General features: G+C 40.6%; 1 protein-coding gene across 1 annotated transcript in view; it reads left to right on the top strand.

Moving 5' to 3' along the window:
* The first annotated feature begins 4,631 nt into the window (after positions 1-4,631).
* The window catches only part of SH3GL3 (SH3 domain containing GRB2 like 3, endophilin A3), a 49,692-nt gene continuing 32,654 nt past the window's right edge, over positions 4,632-21,669 (top strand). Inside the window, exon 1 of the mRNA XM_061446840.1 lies at positions 4,632-4,851. Coding sequence (XP_061302824.1) covers positions 4,807-4,851 — 45 coding nt within the window. The 5' untranslated portion in view covers positions 4,632-4,806. The remainder of the gene's footprint in view (positions 4,852-21,669) is intronic.

Below are 21,669 nucleotides of genomic sequence, written 5' to 3'. Positions count from 1 at the left end.
CAGGGAGCTTTCCAAGTTCTGGCCAGTGCTGGCTCTGTAGAGAAGACTGCCTGTTCTTTTCCCTTTCTTATAAAATTTATACTGCAATGCAAAGCCATGTCAGAAATATCTGAGCTAGTTTATCTGCACAGCAAGTGCTATGACATGCAGAATTGCTTTTTTATTTTCCAGAAGCAAAACTGTAGTGTTAACCTGCTTCTGTATCACCAACTTCTTTTTGTGCAATTTTAAATAATTACTTCATCTAAGTATATAGAAAGGGTGCTGAAACAGGCCGATGAGGTGTCCTTACTGTCTTGGGCATTTTTGGCAGAAGGATTTTCTGCTGACTTTGTTATTAAGGTAGTTTGCTGTTGGCATTGTTATCTCACTGGAAGCTCCTGGGTTTGTCTTGCAACATCAAACCTGGAAGCCAACACTGAAAAGTTTCATCCAGTGTTGTTGGAATGCTGGGGAGGGACTCTTCATTAGAGACTGTAGTGATAGGACAAGGGGTCACAGGTTAAAACTTAAACAGGGGACATTTAGATTGGATATGAGGAGGAAATTCTTTCCTGTTAGGGTGGTGAGGCACTGGAATGGGTTGCCCAGGGAGGCTGTGAATGCTCCATCCCTGGCAGTGTTCAAGACCAGGTTGGACGAGGCCTTGGGTGATATGGTTTAGTGTGAGGTGTCCCTGCCCATGGCAGGGGGTTGGAACTAGATGATCTTAAGGTCCTTTCCAGCCCTAACAATTCTATGATTCTATGATTTCACTCTGGATTGCTATGTTAGACATTATTCCATTTACTTGGGTCAATATCCGTGTATCAGTGTCAATTCAGTTTAGTATTACTCTTTTTTTCTAGAATTGTGAGATGAGGTCCCACTTTTTTCAAAGAACACACAACATTATATCTGAGCCTGCTTTATTTGTAAAGCTGCCTACAAGTTTTCTCTTGCAGAGAGGAGTATTGGAAACTGTTGTTTCAAATGGCACAGTTTTCCTGGAGGATCACCTTTTCAGAATGCTTGTTTTCTTGGCTCTAGTTTTCAGATGCATTCTTTTCCTCTGACCAAAAAACCACAGCCTATAACCACGGTTTTGACAGGTAGCATGCTAAAACTAACCAAGTCCTCTGCGCTGTCACTGAATACATGTAGTCCTCATGGACCATCAGTAGCTATCACATCTGTGCCGGAGAGAGTCTTGCTCACTTTTGTCTAATGCTTTACTCTTTCCCTCCTATTCAACATAGTCCTGTGAATGCTCCATTTCTGATGTAGCAAATTTTTTTTTTTTCAAGCTGAAAGCCACAGAATCCTGTAGGAATGTAAGCATTTGAGGTTTGTTTGGTTTGGGATATTGTTTTCTGCTTTAGCTCTCCTTCCCCATTGCCAGTGTTTTGAAGATGAAGTTTGGGAAATCAGACTTCTTCAACATGTGGAGAATTCATGAGTAGCTCCCATTTACTTCTTCTATCATGAATCCATAATTTGGGATAGTAATCTCTAATTCAACTACAGATTAAAACCTCCTTTATGGGTCTCTCATACAGGTTTAGGTCAATGACTCCAGTCTTGGTAAGCAGTAATTTGGCTTCTCAGTAGGCTGGTTTGCCATGTAGTTATTCTTGTTCTGTATCAGGTGAGTACATCCAAAGTCTCCTTCTAATGCCCTGTGTAGAAATTTATTGCAGGGTAAAATGATGCACAGTGACTTATTCTGAATAATTCTGAAGCCGTAAGGAATAAGTAAATGCCTTACTTAGGAAGTAAGCATGGCCCAGAATCATATCCGATAGAACTTCATTACAAACTCATCTCTTCTCCCGCTTTTGATATTTTATTTTGTGGCAGTAACTACCAAAGACCCAGATCACATTTCACCAACAGATTTCTCACTTTTAAGAGACATTGAAGCAAACATGGATGTACCTGACTGCAAGGTCCAAGTAATTTCATCTGCTAAGATACCTCTGGATAATGTTTTAAATATTTCTGGGTTTCGTTCTGCTGAAAACCTCATACTTCCTATAGCTGCTATTGCATTTTCAGCTCTTATTTGTTCATTGAAAAGTGAATAGCTGTAAGATTGTTTGCCACATCTTCAGGTTGATTTTCTGCTGACTGTGTTTTCCACATAGTATTGTCCATACTGAAATCCAAGTGAAATGTGAATTTATCCAGGTATCTGTCTTGTTTGAATTTCACAGGACCAATTCTCAAGCCCAGTTCTCTGAAGCAAGTAGCCAGTGCGTATTTTCTAGTCACTGCCTTGATTTGAGCCCAGTTAGGAGTTCTCAGTTTGTACAAATTTAACTCTCCTTTTTAGCACATCTTATTCAATAACAATAACATGTTGGAGCCATCATCTGTTGTTCTCATGCACTTTGACATCTTCTGAGTGGTTGGACTGTAATTGTTGTTTAAATATCCAGACATATAGAACTTTGGCCCTGAAGGTCCCTTCTTTCCCAGACTCTGTGAAGCATTTTTCACTATTGCTTATGTAGTACTAGGCCCTGGCCTGTCTTCTCCTTGTAATAGCTCTTTTTAACAGAAGCTTTTTTCCCCATCATGTCAGCATTTATCTGAACCACTTCCCACAGTTCTTGCACTATTTCTGATTTCCCTCATTTTACAGACTGAATTGGGATTTTTTTGTAAACCTTAAGGAATATCATCCAGCAAATCACAATCCTTTTTTCTTTTTTTTTGCAGGAGCTACGTGTTATAGATAACTATGTGTTATAAGTAAGTTTTTAGATATTACAGGCTACAAGCTATAACTTTGCTTATATCTGAACTAAATTTTAGTCTCTCTTTCAGGGTGTCTCTTCCAAATCATTAGCACCTGAACATTGAAGCTGGCTCACTAATTAGGCTTTCATCTTATCTGTATCACTGAGCAATTAAAGCTATGAAGCTGAATTTCCACAGGGCATTTCCCACTTGCAAATCCTTGTATCACTTCAACAAGGTAGCTGCTACCCTTGGGTTACAAGCAGGATTAAAAAAGAAAGGACGTTGCAGATAGCCTTACTCAAGTTCTTTATCTAATCCAATTTTACAGCTGCAGTGACTCCATAATCCATTGATTCCTCTCCACAGTGATTTATTTCAAGCTTCTGGTCCACTGTTTCTTTAAAGCCAAAGATTAACCTACACCTTATTCTCTTCCTAATTCCTCAGTACACTGAGAGATTGCTTTAACACCTTTTATGGAACTCCAGTTTCTTAGTTTAGGTAATTTACCCATTAATTTCTCACCTGAGCCCTCTACAAATGTGTTGCTAATTAAAGCCTCACCCAATTTGGCCTGGACACTTAAGGTCTTGCCTGTTCCATTAGGAGGAGTAATTGGTACTGAAATCAGGTGCTTGTGGTGTAAATCATGTTTACCTGTGAAGTGGCTGAAAATGGTCCTTCCCCAGCCCCACATAGCATGGTGACTGTAGGCCTCTTTCAAACATTTTTCAGTCTGGAAACCTGGAAAGGCTTCACTTCACAGTTTGTCTTCCAGAGTGAAGGTGGACTGGTGCTATGCTCTTTGCTTTCTCTTTTGTCTCTTCTGCCTTTCTGTATAGAGTCCTTTGTCAAGTGAAAGCCAGTCAGAGGTCCTCAATTCACAAATACGTCTGTCTTTACACTTTTTTTCATAGGGTATATAACTGTTTCCAGCAGGAGGGATAGTGATTCCTTTCTCCCGATTTACAACATGACAATTATTCTGAAGTTCTTGTATGTTTTGCCATTGTCCTCCCTGCTGTTATGAAGAAGTAACTAACACACTCTGAAAATGCCTCTCCTGATCTAACAAAAATGCAGTGAGTATGACAGTGACACTGAGAGCCCGGCTGTAGCCAGCAAAGGTTATCTCTAAATTTTCCAGGTCCATGTGCATGTTTCAGCTGCGTCACAACTCCCGGGTAATCTCACAGCCAGGACCCAGTGGTGTATCGCAGTGTATCTTCCCAGGAGTAAAGTGCAGCCGGGCAGTGCTTTACCACTGGAGGCATAGCCACATTGCATATTTGTATCAGCACATTGCTGATATGCAGGCATACTGAAGCACACAATGAATCCATCCTGTAATGACAATGCAAATAACTAAACAGTTCTTCTAGTATGGTGCTTCCTGGTACATCTGCTCCTCCGGGAGGGAGGTGGTAGGAGCCTCAGCCCTTCTCAACCCGAGCAGCATCAACACAGTTGTGGAACCACGCTACTGAATGTATTTTGTTGTGATGTATAGCTCCCACCAGCTGTGTTCTCGACCACTGTGTGTTCATGTTTTCGATGCTACAATAACATTATGGTGTATAATAACAGATCTTAGGTAAATAAGCTCAATTAGAGATGCTACGAGGACTCATAAGAAATGAGGCCTACGAAGAGAAACCCGGAACCTTATTGTACATAAGGCTAGAGAGCTGAAATCAGTGCTTAAGAGGCCTTTTGTCGCTTAAGCGAGCGTCTTACCATCGGCAGGCCGCGCCCGCCCGCAGAGGTCCTGCCGACCCCGGCGGGCACACGCCCGCCCGCTCACCTTTCCTCCCCTGCTGTCTCCATGCAACATCGCAGCGTGGGCGTCTTTGAGCGCTGGCATTAGCAGAGCCCCAGCAAGCGGCCAATCGGCAAACGGCTCTGGTTTTTCATTTGCATATGCCTCGGCGGTGGCCAATGGGGTGTGAGCGGCCGGGCCCGCTCTGAAGGCGATGTTCCCAGCGGCGCGGGGCGCCGGGGCCGCGGGTGACACAGCGAGAGGCCGCGGGGACCCACCGGGACGTGCCGGGACCTGCGGGCGCTCGGCGCCGGGGGAAGATGTCGGTGGCGGGGCTCAAGAAGCAGTTTCACAAAGCCAGCCAGGTAAGGGAGCGCCTCCGGGCCGCGGCAGAGCCCTGCGCGGAGGTTGGCCGTTGATGGGGTGGCTCGCCCCGCGCCCGCTGCTGCCCGCCCGCCCTCCGCAAGGCGCAGCGGGTACCTCGATCTTCTTTTCATGGTGGTGACATCGGCATCGCTCCCTGGCGCCGCGGGGAACGTTGTCTCCAGCTTCACCTCGGGGTTCTCCCGGTTATCACTGTCTCTTAGCTGCTTATGTAGATCCTTACAAGGGTCTCTTCTGTCCTTTTGCTTGGGGCATCAGGTCTTTCTTTTGGTTACTGATATTTGTTATTTAGTGCTGGGTTTGTGTTTGTACTTACAGGCCTCAGCTAAAGGTGCAGGCTGTAGGGTACCGGCTTTTCCCTGAATAATTCATTGTGGTGTTATGCTGTGAGCTACTGGTTTGTTACCCTACCTGGCATACCACATATGGGTCCTGTAGAGGGTATCCTATGTTTCTAGAGTTTTCCTTCCTCTTCTAGATGCTGTTTTCTTATCTTTTCCTGGGTGAACCTTCATCTTCTCCTGACTCCTTTCATTCCTGATCTATTTTCTCGTTTACAATGTGTTTTTCTTTAATACTTTGCCTGATCTCTCTTGAGAGAGAGCCCTCTTCCTGCCAGGCAGGTGGACAGGTTGCACTGCACAGCAGGATAGTGCTAACCCGAAGCCCCACGCTGGTAGGGTAGCTTCAGGAACTGGCAGCAGTGGGTTCTTTTCACTGAAGGTGTTTGGAAGCTGCTTTGTTTGCACCTTGCTCTGAGATCTGTTTTTTTGTTGACTCTCATTAATCACAGTGATAATGTTGAAGTTAATATCTGTAGCCTATTCAGTCAAACCAGACAACTGCTGTTGTCTTGGTGAGAGTGAGAATATAAAGGTTCATTGGGTGCTTAGCTGTCATCTTTCTAGGTCCTCCTTCAGATATTTGGCTTGTCAGCAGCCCAGATGCAGACTGTGCACTTTGGATCTAGAGATGCTAAGTACTTGTATCTGATTTGTTTCCAGTAGTGTTCTTTGTATTGTGTTATGTACTGATCTTGAAAACTGTCATGAATCTGTAACTTTAGCTGTTTCGGTTAGAAAATGTGGCACTTCCAGGGGAAACAAATCTAAGGATAGTTTATAAAATGTTTTGGCTTGTTTTGTTCCTGATTTACGGTGTTAAGTCATGTAGCCTTTGCTAGGGTAAATTTGTCACTTGAGAAGAAGGAGGTATTTAACTGAGGAAGTCAGAGGGGTAACCACAAGTGCTGTCTCATCTAGCAACTGGTAACAGTGCAAGTTGCTTAATCCTGCCTTGATGTCCGGTAAACATAAAAAAATAAAGGAGAGAGGAGATCTGATCAAGGTAACAGTGACAGCAAAACCAACAGGATGTGCTGAAGTTGGCTGTATGTGTCTAGAGAAAATGTTGTACAGCTTCCAGTATTCATTACAGTAAGGAACTGTGATGCATAACTCGGGTAATATTCCTCTTCTCAGGGTGGGTCAAAGATGAGGTTTCCACTTATTTTCAAATGCAGGACTGAGCAAGGATTTCAAAGGAAGTTAATTGAAAAAGTCTCTCTACAGGGGAAAAAAAAGCCCGTTTAGTAGGAACTTTATGTGCAGGAAAAAGATACTGGAACTGCATTTTTTTTTGTTTTGGTGCCTGAGGAAACACAAGATGCTTCCTAAGAGCTCATTCTGGAAGAATTCAGATAAGATGTTGAGTAAAGTAGTGGTGGAAAAAATAAGAGAAGAAATAGCATACATAGAGTTGATCAAAACATCCAGGTCTAAATAACTGATCTATTTATCTCTGCCACACAGAGACACAGTCATGCCCATATGTATAGTTACAAACTAAAGAGTTGTTGAAACTAACAAAAATAAAATGGAATGTTTAAAATGGAAGTATTTGCACTTCATCTTTTAGCTAAATTCTTTTACGGTATGCTACATCAAGCAAATGCAGAGTATGAAAGAGGGATTTCTCAACAGAACGTTTGAGTCTCTAAGCACTGTAGGATCACTTAAGGAGGCATATACCTTTGTGCATTGAATGGATGAGAGATGCAAGGGTAACTGTTAACAGCAGAGACAGGCATTGCTTGCAGAAAGAATGAAATTAATTCCTTTAGTGTTCCCAAAGGAGAATGGGGGCAGATGACAAAAACTGGCAAATTTCCCAGAGGACGTTCAGAAATACTGAAGGGAATGAGACTTGTGCCAGGACATGTGATTAAGGAATAAAAATAATATTTGAAGGCTGACAGAACCTAAAGACAAAACTCTGAAAGGTAGAACAAGTGGGTTAAGACAGTCTGTATTTAACAGTTCATTCAGAAATACCCAAGAAGTGACATATCCGTATACTTCCAAGATACTATTTCCATGCTAAACCAGACATCTACTAAAATGCTGTAGTATGTAAAATACATGCAAGATGTAAAATATACATCAGTTGAAATAAACTGCGTTTCTAACTGAAATACAGATAGTATGAAGTTATACAAAGATTAGGTAAAATAAAATTGAGTTACTCTGTACTGTAACTGAACCACTTGACTGTTGCGGAACCCTGATTTTTGCAGAAGAAATGCATTTCAGTTTCATCTTTGTCAAAAGCTGGCCTCTTCTATGTGTTTTTATGTAGAGCTTTTGTGTTAACTAGCAGTGATCTCCTTTGTGTGTAGGCTGATATCCTAAGTTTAGAGTCTAGGAAAAAGCGAACAATACTTACAAATTTATACATGCTGTTGAGGTTTTTGGGATGTTTGGTGCATGTCAGATTGATTTATCTGAAGCTTCAGTGAAGTAAATAAGCGTTTGCTTTTTAAAAGGTCAGCAGCGAACTTCTTGTGGTTACTGAAGCCCTCCCCAAAACCAAGCATGACATGCTATTGGAGGCTTGGTTGGTGTAGTAAAAAGCCACCATGTCTCTGTTCGTAATACATTAATTCACAGTATGTGTTCTCGTTGGTTTTCTCCTAGAAATTTTTTACTCAATCATGTTATTTTTCCACTGAAAATAGCAGGTGTGAGTAGGTTTTCACCTAAGTATCTGCTGGTGAGGCTGAGAAGACAATTCTTGAGTTACGAGCATCTGTTAGAACTACCAGAGGGAGTGGTGTTTTAATTATTTTTCTATATTTGCCAGTAGGTAAAGCTGCAGTTCTTATCCATTATCTGTACCCTAATAATTGCTTCCCCTGGTGTCACAGAACTGATAGACTCAAAGCTTACGTCTAACCCAAACGTCATATATCTGTTGTGTAATAGCTTTCAGGTACACTAGAATTTTCTTTACTATGCTTCTTATATTTAGGTTTAAATTGAAACACTCAAGTGGACTGGAATGAGGATCGCTTCCATTCTGCCCATTTAATATTGGGGATGATCCCTTGAGTATAAGCAATTTGAAATAATGAAATAGAACCCATGTGGCATCTTACCACCTCTCAGAGGTGGATAAGTGAGTACAGGCTGTTTTTCAGAGCTGATAAAATCACCTGCCAGTGTCATGGAATTCAGCATTTTTTCCCCCCTATTTTTTTTAATGTATCTGCAAATAGAATTTTCAAATTAACCTTCAGGGAGTTCTGTTCATGATGAAAACTTGTCTCATGTCACTTTCAGCTTCTGACGTATCTGTTTTCCTGTTTTCAGTTTGAAACCTTTTGATGTAGGTGGGTGTATCTCTGCCTGCTGTTTTTGTAGCCCTTGGTCTCGTGGTGGTTGTGCGTGTGGGATAACCCAGCTGGTGGGAGGACTGTATCTTCTGATGCTTACTGGGAGTATATTTAGAGTGGTGTTTCTGTTTAGAAAAGCAGTAGGCACAGAGAGTGAATAAGGGAGCCTTAATAGATGGCAGATGCTGTTGTAATTTCTGCTGTGCTCTAAAAGTGCAGCCAGGCTAGTATTTCGGTGTAAAGAAGTGTGTAGTTAGAGGCTAGCGAGCTGCGAACCTCCCTGCCTTAGTGTGTTCTGAAAGCTCAGCCACAATGCTGGCATAGGAAATCTGTCGACTTAGAATTAACATTTTGGGTTTTTCTTTAATTGTAGCTGAAGTCTGTGTATAGCAGCAGTGCCATTACCAACAGCTTGTTCGTATTGTATTTCTTAGGCTTAGCTTCTCAGCAATAGTAGAAATTCATGTTTTTTTGAGGAAACACATGACTTTCAACTATTATGAATATCTTATTTGTTATGTCGGTGTCAAGAGTTGGTGGTAGTCTATGCAGACTGGCTTCTTGACCCTTCTGTTGTCAGTGACGAAAGAGAGGCTCCAAGTGTGAACCAGGAGCTGTCTCTGTCGTCTATAGATAGAGCTGAAGGGGGAGCAGATTTTCTAACCAAAACAACCAGAATCTGTTACAACCTTTTTGCCTTCCTAAAGTGATTTAACCTGGTGTAATTAAGTATATACTCTGGGCTTTTGTCTCTTACGTATCCGGAATGGCATTTCTCTTTTAGAGTACTGCAGCTTTGTTTTAGCAATGTTTTTAAAGGCCTCTTTCTATTTTTAATTTCTTAAGAGCATTTGGCAATCACTAACAGTTGTACGGATGCATCTTCTCTCCCCAGTTTCTGCTTTTACTCCACTGATTTATGTGACTTTTTGATTCAATCTGTTGCAATAAAGACCAGATCAGAATCAAGACCTTGCTGTTTCCCAAACAGAATAAATCTTGTGATTGGGTTTTGCTGTGCTGTTTGGCTTTTTTTTATTCTTCTTCTGATTATTTTTCTTTTCTGTTACATTGTAGGTGAATGATATTAGCCTAGACATAATATTTAAGCCATTTTTCAAGTCTATGTTGACATTGAGTTAATACACACAAACTTTATTTACCTAAGTGCTTGCTGGCAAAGGGAGTATGTTGGTAAACTAGAAGGGACAAACTTCATGGAGAACCTGAACTTGCCAGTCAGACATGAGAAGAAACATTAGGACTATTAGAGATGCTGTCCTTTAACATGCAGCCTAAATTTGGCATGGTGAATCCAAGACATTGGTAAAGAGAGAGAGAGAGAGTGATCTTCTGTCATGTTCCTAGTTTTTATTAGATCATTGGATGTACTCTTGCAAACCTTATAGAATTGTGGGAGTAGGATGGTGGTGAAAAGGACAGTAGAATTTAGTTTATTGTCTGAGATGTTCTGAAATGGATAATTATACCCATTTTGGAGAGGAGAGTAAATGCTCAGCCACTGGCCAGGACAAAAAATAACATTCCTCTATCCTTTTGTGTATATGTAGGTATCTAATTAGACAGTATAGTTTGTCTGAACGTGTGTCATGACTGGATTGCATAACAAGTCTCCAGTGATTATAACAGCTATAATGTACATTATGCACTGTTAATCTTCCTACGATGATGTGAGGACAGGCTGAGGGTTTGTGTAAATCTTTGAAGATTTCCTAGTTCATGGAGTATTTGGGGGGTTTTGTGTGGGGCTCTTTATTTCTTTCTTGGTGGTTGTGCAGTAAGGGGACACTAATCTACGCTTCAGCCCTCTTCCTTTGGCATTAGTACGGCTAACTCACTTCTGAGTTACGTGGTTAACTTTCGGTTGTGCAGCCTGCCCTGCTTATGCTGAAGCTTGCTGCCTGGGGCCCAGATAGGAAGACAGTTCCTTGAAGCATGGAGGTGATTTTCTGGGCTAGAAAATGTATCTGTTGGAGTTGGGAGGAGGGGGAAACTAGGTCTCCAGATTTAGGTTTAGGGTTATATTTTCAACTGTATGTATCACCTGCTAAGTACCTTCCCAGTAAAGCATAAATGTAGGAAAAATAAACTTTGAGTGCTTCAGGCAGCATACAAATCAGCAGAAGATAGCAATCATATGCCCCTGCAACCTTCAACAGTGCAGCTCTCAAAGCCTGCAATAGAAGCATGATAATGCTGTGAATTGAGAATATAGCAGAGATGCAGCTACAATTTGGAAGGAGGTTAGTTATATTTTACACATAAAATATTTATAGATAAGAGTCTGAATGGTATTGCAATTGAAAATATTATAGTGTAAGGGAATGGAAGCTGAACTTTCTCCTTGAGCGTATCTCCTTTTATAGATTCTTGGCTTTGCTGAAGAGTTCTGCACAGGCATCCTGAAGGTTTGTGTGAGAGCTGGCACTCCATCCTTAACTCATGCTGTTGCCTGAGTCATTGCAGCACATGTTTGGTAATACAGTGCAGTGCAGTCCCTTGAGAGTCCTGCAATGCTGAAAAACAAATAGGTGAGTGAAGCAGAGCAACAGCATTGCATTAAGATTTTCTTCAGCACCATTTGCTAAGTGTTACTTGAAGTTGCTTAAATATCTCTAGTACATACATTTCTACCAGGAAGTTGCATTCCTATACAGAATTTGGGGCAGGCTTTAGAATATTCATATAGGAGGACAAATTCTGCTTAGTTATACTGATAGAAATCTGGGATGACTTTATGCAGGACCACTTTTATAGGAATGGGCAGCATAACTGTGAAACTGAGAGCAGAATCTGCCTTAAAAAACCTCAGTCCAAGTGCTTGCTTCCTGTTAAGATAAGAAAGTTGTATATATTTAGTGGCACAAAATAGCTGCAGTTACAGAACAAACTATTGCTGCAGAATAGAAGTTTTTAATACCACATTGTGTCTGTTGTACCGTCCAAACACCAACACTTTCTGTAAGTACACATGTAATTCAAGTTACAGAATGTGTCCCATTCTTCATATGTTCAGTAAGAACCCTATAAACCCCCAACTTTGTTTTGTAACGATGCTGTTAAGAATAAAAGACTTCTATTTTTGTTAATGCCACTTTGACCCCAGTATATTGCAACAGTCTAATTCTCTACAGTGCTGTTACTGTTAGCCTCTTTCCTGTTCATGGAAAAGAACTCACTGCTGGAGTTTTATGACTTGATGGAAGCTGAAGATGCAGGTCTTAACAATGCTTTTAACCACTCCAGTTGGAAAAGGGCTAATGAAATTAGATTACACCTTGAATTCTGTTTTCTAGAGCTCTAGTGTGCTATCACTGTGTACATGTTTCTAAAGGTTATTAAGAGTTATGTGCATTGACGAGAGAATATAGCAGTTAATTTCCTGCAACATCTCAAATATCGGCAGCTGTGTATGTGAAATACAAAAATAACTTGGTCTTCCATGCCTTCTATTCGAAGGACAATGCCAAGTGTCTGACAAGAATTAATCCTGTTTCTGTAGTACCCTAATTAAATTACGCTTTTGATATTGTACCTGTGTTTAATGAACTGCAACAGCTACAGTGAAATTGGCCTGGTTAGGAGCTGAACATGATTATAGAATTCAGGACTCAAGGAAAGGAAATCGAGGGGTACTAAAATTCCCTTGTCTGTGATTGGCAGTGTTTCTGTTCTTGTGCAGTCAGGTTACAGATCTGAGGTGAAAAAGTGGGGAAAATATTTTTAAACTGGTGGTTTTGTTGTTTTTTTTTTTAACAAGCAAACCAGAAATAAAATATTAAACCCAAGTATAGATGCTCCTGGGTGGTGAGAGCCCCTTTCCTCACCAGGGAAGAGTGCTTTGCAAGTTCAGGCAAGTCTCACTGTTCCTATTTTTTTTTACAGATGCAGATAGGGTACTTGAAGGTGATGTGACTTCAAGGTTAAGGAGCAGGTCATTGCCAGAACCAAGAGTAGATTGTGTATTTCCAGCCTATAGATGCAATGTCCTGTCACTAGAAATTCTGCTTTCAAACTTTTGGGGTTTGAAAAGTGTGTAGAAGAACCGTGTTATATTAACTGTGTTTAGGATTTTTTTAATTATCTTTTATCTTGTATAAGATGTATTCATAAATACAAAATGTAGGTATGAGTTTGGATTAAAGCTTCCACATAAATATGGTATAATTCCATTGATACAAAGTTCAGCAGTGCTGAACATGGTATTTTCAATTCCCATTACTGTTTTTAATACCCCTCTGTAATGGGCAAGCTGAGTTTTAGAAACCAGGATTTTCAGGTAATGATATCTCCCCAGCAGAGAGTAACTCTGTGGGGGGGAGGAAATTACTTAGTGCCATAAATAAGATGTGGATTGGAGGCCCGAAAGTCATTGTTTTTGATTCAGGAGCATGGATTTCCCTTTCGCAGTTCTCTTGAGAAAGCCAGAAAGTAAAATTCAGTGCCTGCACCATCTGCATGGTCAGAGAATGCCACAGGCATGGGAACGCGTTCTCTTTCTCACAGAGAATGTGGCACCTGTCAGCTTGGCATCTGGGTCACAGTAGATGAGTGTGTGATGGGAGGGAAGAAACCCTGTTACAGTGAATTACTAACCAAAGACCATAACTTCTCATCAGTTCAGACAAATACACTCAGTTGAAAATACAGTCTGACTTCTTGTGTAATTAAAATAGTTTTACATAATGAAAGGGAAACGAAACCACTCCAAGAAAGCATAGTAAATGGCAACATTAGTGATAGGACAAGGGGTAATGGGTTCAAACTTAAACAAGGATGTTTAGGTTCAAGGCCGGGTTGGACGGGGCTTGGAGCAACCTGGTCTAGGCAAAGGTGGCCCTGCCTATGGCAGGGGTTTGGAACTGAATGAGCTGTAAGGTCCCTTCCAACCCAAACCGTGCTGTGATTCTCTGGTAACAATGAAATGCAGACAGTTCTGTGCACATGCTGAGGGAAGTTATTTCTTTCCCCATGGATGAAGTCAGTGGTGCATTTCTGCAGTGCCGCTGCTAGCACTAAAGAGAATTGTACCTCGTGGAGGGTCAGGACGGTGCATGACTGTCTTAGAAGTGTGGCTGGGAAGTCCTGTTATCCACAACTGCATTTTAGTTTGTAGTATTGTGTGTTACAATGTGTTGCTGCCTAAAACCACTAGTAAGTTGTGAAATAGTTATGAAGAAAGGCAAAAATACACAGTGACTTCCTCTCCAGATTAGTCACAGTGAACACAGTGATGAAAGTTGGGTTGTTGGTTGTTTTTTTTTTCACTCACGCTTGGGCTTTTTCCTTTTCTATTAAGTCAATGAAAGGAGCATGGGTTATGAAAAGCTTCCAGATATACAATAGTGCTTGAGACTTGTTTGCTCTGTTTAGGTTTTACAACTCATGGTGAGCACAGGTTGCATTAGCAAAGAAAGTAAGAGATCTTAAGTCCTTCTGTTTTTCCTGTGGGTGTTGTTGCTAAGGGCCTTGCATGAATCCAGCCCGGCACCATTAAAGTCAGTTGCATTTATAGTAGACCCAGAAACAGGAATCACCTTACTTTACAGAGGTCCCATGCAGAATGTGAACTTAAAGGCTTGAGAATACAGTTGACTAAAACGCCTTAAAACCCAATCGAAACAAGAAACCTCTCAAGCAGAGAAGACAAAAAAGTCTTCCTGGTTCAAAGGGAAAGTATGCAATCCATATACAGCAGGAACAGGTAGATGGTCTTCAGTAGCAAGTAGCAGGGACTGCCTGAGAGTGGCAAAATACTGTGGTGTTTCACAATGTGTTATAAAAGCAGTGGGAACTACAGGACTGACTGCTCAGAAAAGGTGGAATGATGCCACTTAAATCAAAATAATGTGCACTAAAAAGGGTAAGAGAAAGAGTTGTCATTCCATTTTATAGTGACTTAAAATCCGCGTGTAAGTACTGAAAGTGTGTAAGTACTGAAAAATGTAAGCAGTAGTTTAATAATGCTGAAGGACAAATCTCTAACTTGATTAGGTGGGAATGGGTTTCTGTAACAATTAGTGCCTGCTGGAAAGCAGTTTCTGAAGAAGCAATAAACTGATTGTTTATCACTTTATGTGCATGCAGGGTAGGCTTGCTGATATATATGCTGAAGTAGTGATGAGCAGTAGTATGCTAATGTGTGGAGAAGTTAATTCTAAACCAAATCAACCAAAATTTATGATTTTGGCTGTCAGCATGTCAGGCTATATACAGAACAGGTGGACAGCCTTGTTCTGCTTCCTCCTGTGTACAGCTCACCTGGGTCTCAGTAGTGGATGACCTTGGCTACATTTTTCACTAGTAATGGAGTCACTAAAGCTGTCACTAAACTATGGCACTGCCAAGGCAGTTTTTCCTTTAGATAGATACATAGTTGTATAGTAGCTTTTAAAAACTAGAAATGGTACTCCTAATTATTCACAGTATATCTTTTAGTTTTAGCAGCTCTTGAGCTTAAACAAATTTAAGAATATTGAACCCAAATACATAAGCTTTGACCGTAAAGCTGTAAATAACTATTTAAAGTGCCCTTGTCTTGTTAATGTTATTTCTCCTGTGTTTGGCCTGTATTGGTGCTCTAAAGTATTTGCCAAGTAATTTTTAAAGCTCAAATATTCTGCTATGGAGTTGAATGTATAATGACATAGGTCTGACTTCAGTGAAGATAATGTAAGTATATTCTGACTTTATCAGAATTAGATTGGCCTCAAAACTGAACAAAAAGACCTGACCTTTTCCAAGCTCTCAATTTAACAGGATTCTCTGACATCAGTTATGAATAAGTGATCTTAAAAGTGTGGGCATTGAGGATGTGCTTAAGGCATAAAGTTAGGAGGAGGTGGTAGGTGCTTGCTGTCCTGATGAGGAGGCCCAGTGTAGTCAGACTTAAAAAACAAACAAATGAAAACTCCTCACAAACACAAACAGACAAACAGTTGAACTTCAGTTTTAGACCATAGCTGATTTTTGTTTAAATGGGTTTTCAATAAAACCATCTAATAAGCAGAAGTCTCTGGTCATGGAAAATGCAGGAAGGCAACTGCATAGTCATGAGTTATGCAGTGCAGTTAAGTGTTTTCAAGAAGAAAAAATATGTAAATGTTTTAAAGATTTCAGTTGCCTCTTTGGCACATGCAAGCTATGATTTATGTGTCGATTGGTCTCTTATTTGTTGAACTAGGAGTTATGTTTTATTTCAAATGATGTAAAAGAAGTCACAACACTAACGTGTTACTTTAACAGAAGAATACTGTGATTGGCTATTCTGTAAGAGCTCTAACCAAGTCAGACTTCATACAGGAGCCAGCTACAGGGTAATAACAGTGGGCTTTGGTTCCATGAAGCCTTGAAGAGCTTACACAGCTATATGTCTGTGACTGTTAATATGCTGAAGGCTGGCTAAACCCTCCAGAGCTCAGGCCTGGGCTATGATCGGTGAAGTATTTAACGTTGGCTTTTACGAGAGCCAGTGGAGCCATCTTTCTGACTAAGCAAGGGTAGTTTAGCCTGAGAAAAGAGTGAGGAACTGGTCAGATAATGTTCTGGGGATGTGAAGTGCAATAGATTCTTCTTGGAAGCTATGAATCAGAGTAGTGCACTCTTCCAGAACTGTGACTGACAATATGCCAACGTTTTTTAGAATAAGATACAGCACAGATTTTCAGTTGACCGGGTGACGGTTGCTAGATGTAATGTGAAGTGGACAGAAATGAAGAGGTATTGAATGGACAAGGCAGTATGAAGTACTATATTCATGCAATCAGCTTTAACAGCTGGATGCCATCAGGCAGAGGATGCAGTTGCATAGCAACTTGCATCACCCTAAATCTAGGCCATGGTACCCTCACTCTACCCTCTGAGTAGGGTCCTGCCCACTTCCTTGAGTCAGCTCTGGGTGCCTGTGTGATCACACACTAAGCTGATAGAGGCAGTTTATTCATCTGAAAATTAGCCCAGCTCAAATGTGTGATTAGCTTTCAGGTGGATTAACTCACTGAAGCAGCTCACAGCATAGTCACACGAGAGCTAGTACCAGAGCAAGGGAAGTGGTGGGAATGTCTCAACAGGGATGAAAAGGTTTTGGAGAAGGCTAAGCAGCTGTGGAAAAATACCTTAATGAATACTAGAATGTTTTGTTCACATTCAGCATAGAGTAACCTATGCTTTGTAAGAGATTTGCATCTCACTGGTGTTCTGAATGATTAACTAATGAGAGATCTCTGCTACCAGTTCCCCCTGGGTTTAGTGGTGACTATTGTGTTTATGATAATAAACAGGTGAGGGCAAACAAAGGAGACAAAAAAGTCTATCCCTATTCCAGCAAGCCTCTAGTCTGAACAGAGCGAATGAGTGGTAAACCTGGATGTAGGTGAAAGGAACGTTCCTGGACAAAGCAGCACCTCAAGGCACGTAACCTACAAATCCTTTGGGTGATAGTGCTACACAATGACATCTGAGAGTCTTCAGGCTGACTTCAGTGGAAAGCTGAGAATGCTGTTGAAGGAGGTGGGGGGGAAACATAAAGTTATTGGAGGAGAGTGCCTGATTTCAGCTGTGAGGAGTACTGGGGGATGGACGTTCTGGTCAATTAGAGTAAGTACTAGTGTGACAAATGGTGTAGAACAGCAATAGAAGTTACGATAAAGTTGTAAAAGGACGTTAGAGATAGCAAGAGGCAAGCTAACCAGTAAAGAATAAATGTGATACAAGTTTTCATGTTCTCCCAGTTCTTTTTGGGCAAACCAGAATGTCATAAGGGACCACTTTGACAATTATTTGTTAGCATCTGTAAAAGCAGTCTTTAAATTCAGTCATGAGAGATGTCTGATACAGCAACTTCTTAAATCACACAGGAGCTGGAGTAAGAAAGAAGATAATATGAGAGGTCTTCATATTACTTGGAAAGGAAGCATGTAAAGGAGGTTATTTGAATCTCTGATTTTAAGGCTGTTGTTTTATGGCATAATCATCCTTTCTCATCTTCGCAGCGGGCATATATGAGAATATCAAAAGGAAGCTGCACCTTCCTTACAAGCACAGAGAACAACTTCAGAAAGAGGGATTGTTTTAAGGCCAAATCAGGATTGTATTTCTGCCAAGTGAATTTTTGCACTGGGAGCTTGTGGAGGGGGGAAGGAGTGTTAATGTGATAACAGCCAGTGGAACTCACTCTGCGTGTAACTTGTCATTCACAGCTCTAGCTCCCCTCCATGCAGAGGAGAGGGGATGATGTATTGCCCAGTTGTTATACCTGAAACAAGATGCCTCCACTGAGGCAGGAAATGGTTCTGGCAGGAGACGTACCCAGCACTGAGTCTCACTGCTCATCCTTTGTCACTCTGCAGAAGGAATGCCTCTGTGTGATGTACTCGCCACCACTGCTTGTCTGCAGTGCTCATGCACATGCTTATGCAGCCAGAATATGCTGAGAAAAGCAAGTCCCAAACAGATCATAGTTTGGAATAAAAATCTCCAAATTTTACTTTTCAAAGAAATGCAGAATTTAATTGTATTTATTATTTCATTTATTTATTTATTTTAACAAAAATTTGGAACTGAGTGAGGACTCTGAAATTGGAAAAGTGAGGAAGGATATTAACTTCTGGTTTTAAGATATGATCACTTCCACAAACAAGAAGATTTTAAACAGATTAGGGAACAGTATTTTAAACTTGAAAATTAAATACTGGAGTAAAAGAGTGATTTTTGTCTGTGTTGAGATTTATGGCTTCATGTTTTGGCTACATGAAATATCACATCAGTGAATTTGATTGAATTTTTGCCAGAGACTTCAGGGTAATCAGGTTTTCTCATTAAAAGCACTTGTATCTTCTCTTCTGAGAAGTGGACGGGCTTGAGTTTCACACTTTATTACATAGAATTTTAAGTAGGTTTGCAGAGCAAATAATGTGTCTGCATCTAAAAATTTAGATCAGTTAGTTTATTACATTTGAAATCTTGCAAAGATGTTTTCCTTTTTGAGATGTGTACAATAATGATTATTTTCAGTTTACTAATTTATAAATGCATGTGTAGGCATCAGTGTTGAGTTCTTTGGGAAACAGTGGAGGTTTGTCAGGGAAGTGTTCAAGGTTTTGCAATACAAAGTAGTTTTTGTTGTACAATGCATGTGCTAAAGAATAGCTTTAGCAGAGAAGTTTGACTAAAGTGCTCAGTAATACTGTGACGTGTCACCGCCTGGTGCGAAATGAGTCACTCTCTATAGAAATGCAAAATCACATTATAGAGTCTGGAGTCTTGTACTTTATTCATATATGGACAAGACTGTCCTTTGTCCATGATACTGTTTTTCTTTAATATCTGTATATATTTAATTTAAACTTGTAGACACCATGCTGAGTATTGGTGTATACTCCATCTCATGCTAATGATCTGTTTGATTTGTACAGTTTGTCTCTATTATCTGTGGGTCCAGTATTTTACTGCCCCTTTTTACTGGTCTTTTAGATGTGAATGAAGAGAAGCTATGGTTATCAAACTGGAATGGCTATTTTGTAATACAGAAATACTGGCCTAAGAGCTGTATTTATTTGGGCTTGTCAAGAACAATTGCTTATGTTCTGCCTGAACATTCTGGGTGAGTAGGAAAAGGTCACGTAGTCCTACTTGGAAGGACCATAGCTAGAAGTCATCAAAGGACAGTCTGAAACCTTTCAGTGCAGAGATTTGGAACAAGTTTGGAAAAAGCATGAGTTATAGTTTCTGCAGCTTTGTGACTTGTATAATGGTATGGACGCGAAGCCTTTGTTTAGGGATGGGATTTTGTACTCTGGAAGGGGGCTGCATTTTCCCACAAGTAAGTTGGTTTTACTGGCAAGGAGGAGTAGGAGGCATTTAGAAATCTTGAAAAACTGAGTTTGTAATGGGATGGACTCACTTTCTGGAATGTATTTCTCAGTGGTTTTGCTGCCTCCAAAGTCTAGTAGCTGACAAAGGGCACTGAGAATAAAAGCACTGTGGTTTAGAAATGCCTATGTGAAGCCTGCATTGCTTGCTTTTTCATCCCACTGGCATCATCAAGCATATGAAGTGACAATTGCGGTGTTACTGGGGTACACTGAGAAAGCCTACTTAGGTACCTGGGAAGGTTGTCAAGACTAATACAGACTTGAAGTTTAAAGCATTTGAGATGGTGGATCACCATGTCAAAGGAAAGGCTTCAGATCACTATGTATCTCAGAACTGTAGCTCCAAGAGCAGTGACTCTGCCCAAATTCAGCTGGTTTAAGAGCCTATAGCAGCCAAAGGTAAAAGGCCATCTTCACAATAATGGTATAATTACAGCAGATTATCTAGGTAAGTTAATAACAAGCTCCATTAATCATTGGGTGATCCAGCTCATTTGTAAGAGATTGTGGGGGAGCAGTGGGAGAAGAATTGTGTTTGAATTGTTCTTTGTTGGAGTTCAACTCCTTTGCCAGAATGGCTTGGAATAGCAAACGCCAGGCCCCTGTGCAGTTGAGATGTGGTGCTAGCTCTCTGTTGCTGGAATCAAGCTTCTGCTTTGTGACAGCTGCTCTATTTTCCTTTAAGCATACAACACGTTTGTTTTGACATTATTCAGCAGCCAGTGTTTAAGCTCTCTGTGGTTAAAGAGAATAAAGAAAATGTGTGTAATTAGGAAGCTGAGAAAGCTGCTATATGTTATGGGAAAGAAAGAAAAGACAGCGCTTTTACAACTACAGTTGAGGGTCTTGCCAAAATTATCTGAATATGGCTACTGATTGCTTAATATTTTCTGTCAAAGAAACTTGGTAAAGAAAATTATCTCTAACAACTAGTGTGTGCATTGTAAGAGAAAGGACTCTAGCCTTTTAGGTTTTAGAAGTGGTGGAATACGTTCCTTTAAACTTTCCTACTATAGTAGCGTTATACATTCTGTATGCTTCTAGCTCGTGTATTTGTCAAGTAATCTTACCTTGTTAGAGCTGTAGAGTCTAACCTGGAACTTAAATCAAAAAGTGTTCTGCTGCCAACAGATCTGAAGGCAGGAAGAGACTCAAGTCCTGTTTAAAAATTGAAGACTTTAATACACGCTGATGACATTTTGTCTAAGTGACAGATTTCTAATTGGAGACCTTTACTCCTGCAGATGATTTAGAGCTCACAGTATTGCATTTTCTGAACCTGGCATTGCAGCACTTTATAAGCCCCTCAGCAAGTAGCTGTTCACAGTTAATGTAACCGGTGACACTTATCTGTTGCGTTCTTAAGTGTCCATGGGAAAGTGATTTTGCAATTCAAAGGTAGAAGGTCAAATTTAATGAAACAGAGTCATGAACAGTGCATATCTTCCTGATAGAAAACAAAGTTGATAGAAAGTAGCTTTTAAAGCAAACTGTCCTTGAAAGCAAAGGTAGTTGTATCTCTTCCTAGCTGGTTCCCCCATTCCCCCCCTCCTTTCATTATTATCTGTTTCTCAAAATAACAGCAAGTACATGATCTTCCCTGATGTTCGCTGCAGTGTTTCTGTCCTAGAACTCTCCATTCTTTCAACCTTGAGTTAGAGACTATATAAACAGGATAAACCAGTCTTGTGCTTTGATAAAAGAACATGAGTGTACCAATAATGCCTCCTGAGCATAGTACTGAAAAGAGCAAAAGTATATGCAGCTCTTGCTGGGAACAGAAAATAGAGACTAGCAGGGGAGGGGGGAAAAGGGGCAGGGAGAGGCTGGTTTGGGGGACAGTATATTTAAGATGGAAGACTGTGTGAATTATCATCATCTGCACATGGACAAAGTAACTGGTCATTCTAAAATGTTTCATTTCCTGCCTAAGTATAAATTCTCTGGACAATTTATCGAGGCACTGCTTGTAGCTGTGGAAATATATTTTTTTTCCTGACAGTTATGCAGCAAAATAGAGCCATAGCTGGACAGTTCTTTGGCCCTTTGAACTGGGCCTAACACTGAAGCTACCATCATGAGTAGACGTTTTGCTGGTAAATTTTATCTTTAAATGACTTAATTTAGGAATTGTTTCATAGGACCAACATATACTGATGACAAAGGAAAAGGGGGTACAAGTGCATTTGGAACAACTCCAGGAGGCCCCCATTCATAAAACTAGATAAGAAACT

Source organism: Pezoporus flaviventris, unplaced genomic scaffold (genome assembly GCF_033815535.1).
Source record: "Pezoporus flaviventris isolate CSIRO_AGI_PZ_B2104156 unplaced genomic scaffold, CSIRO_AGI_Pfla_v1 ptg000006l, whole genome shotgun sequence".
Lineage (NCBI taxonomy): Eukaryota > Metazoa > Chordata > Aves > Psittaciformes > Psittacidae > Pezoporus > Pezoporus flaviventris.
The sequence above is the reverse complement of the archived record's forward strand: the minus strand, read 5'-3'. Positions and strand labels throughout refer to the sequence as shown.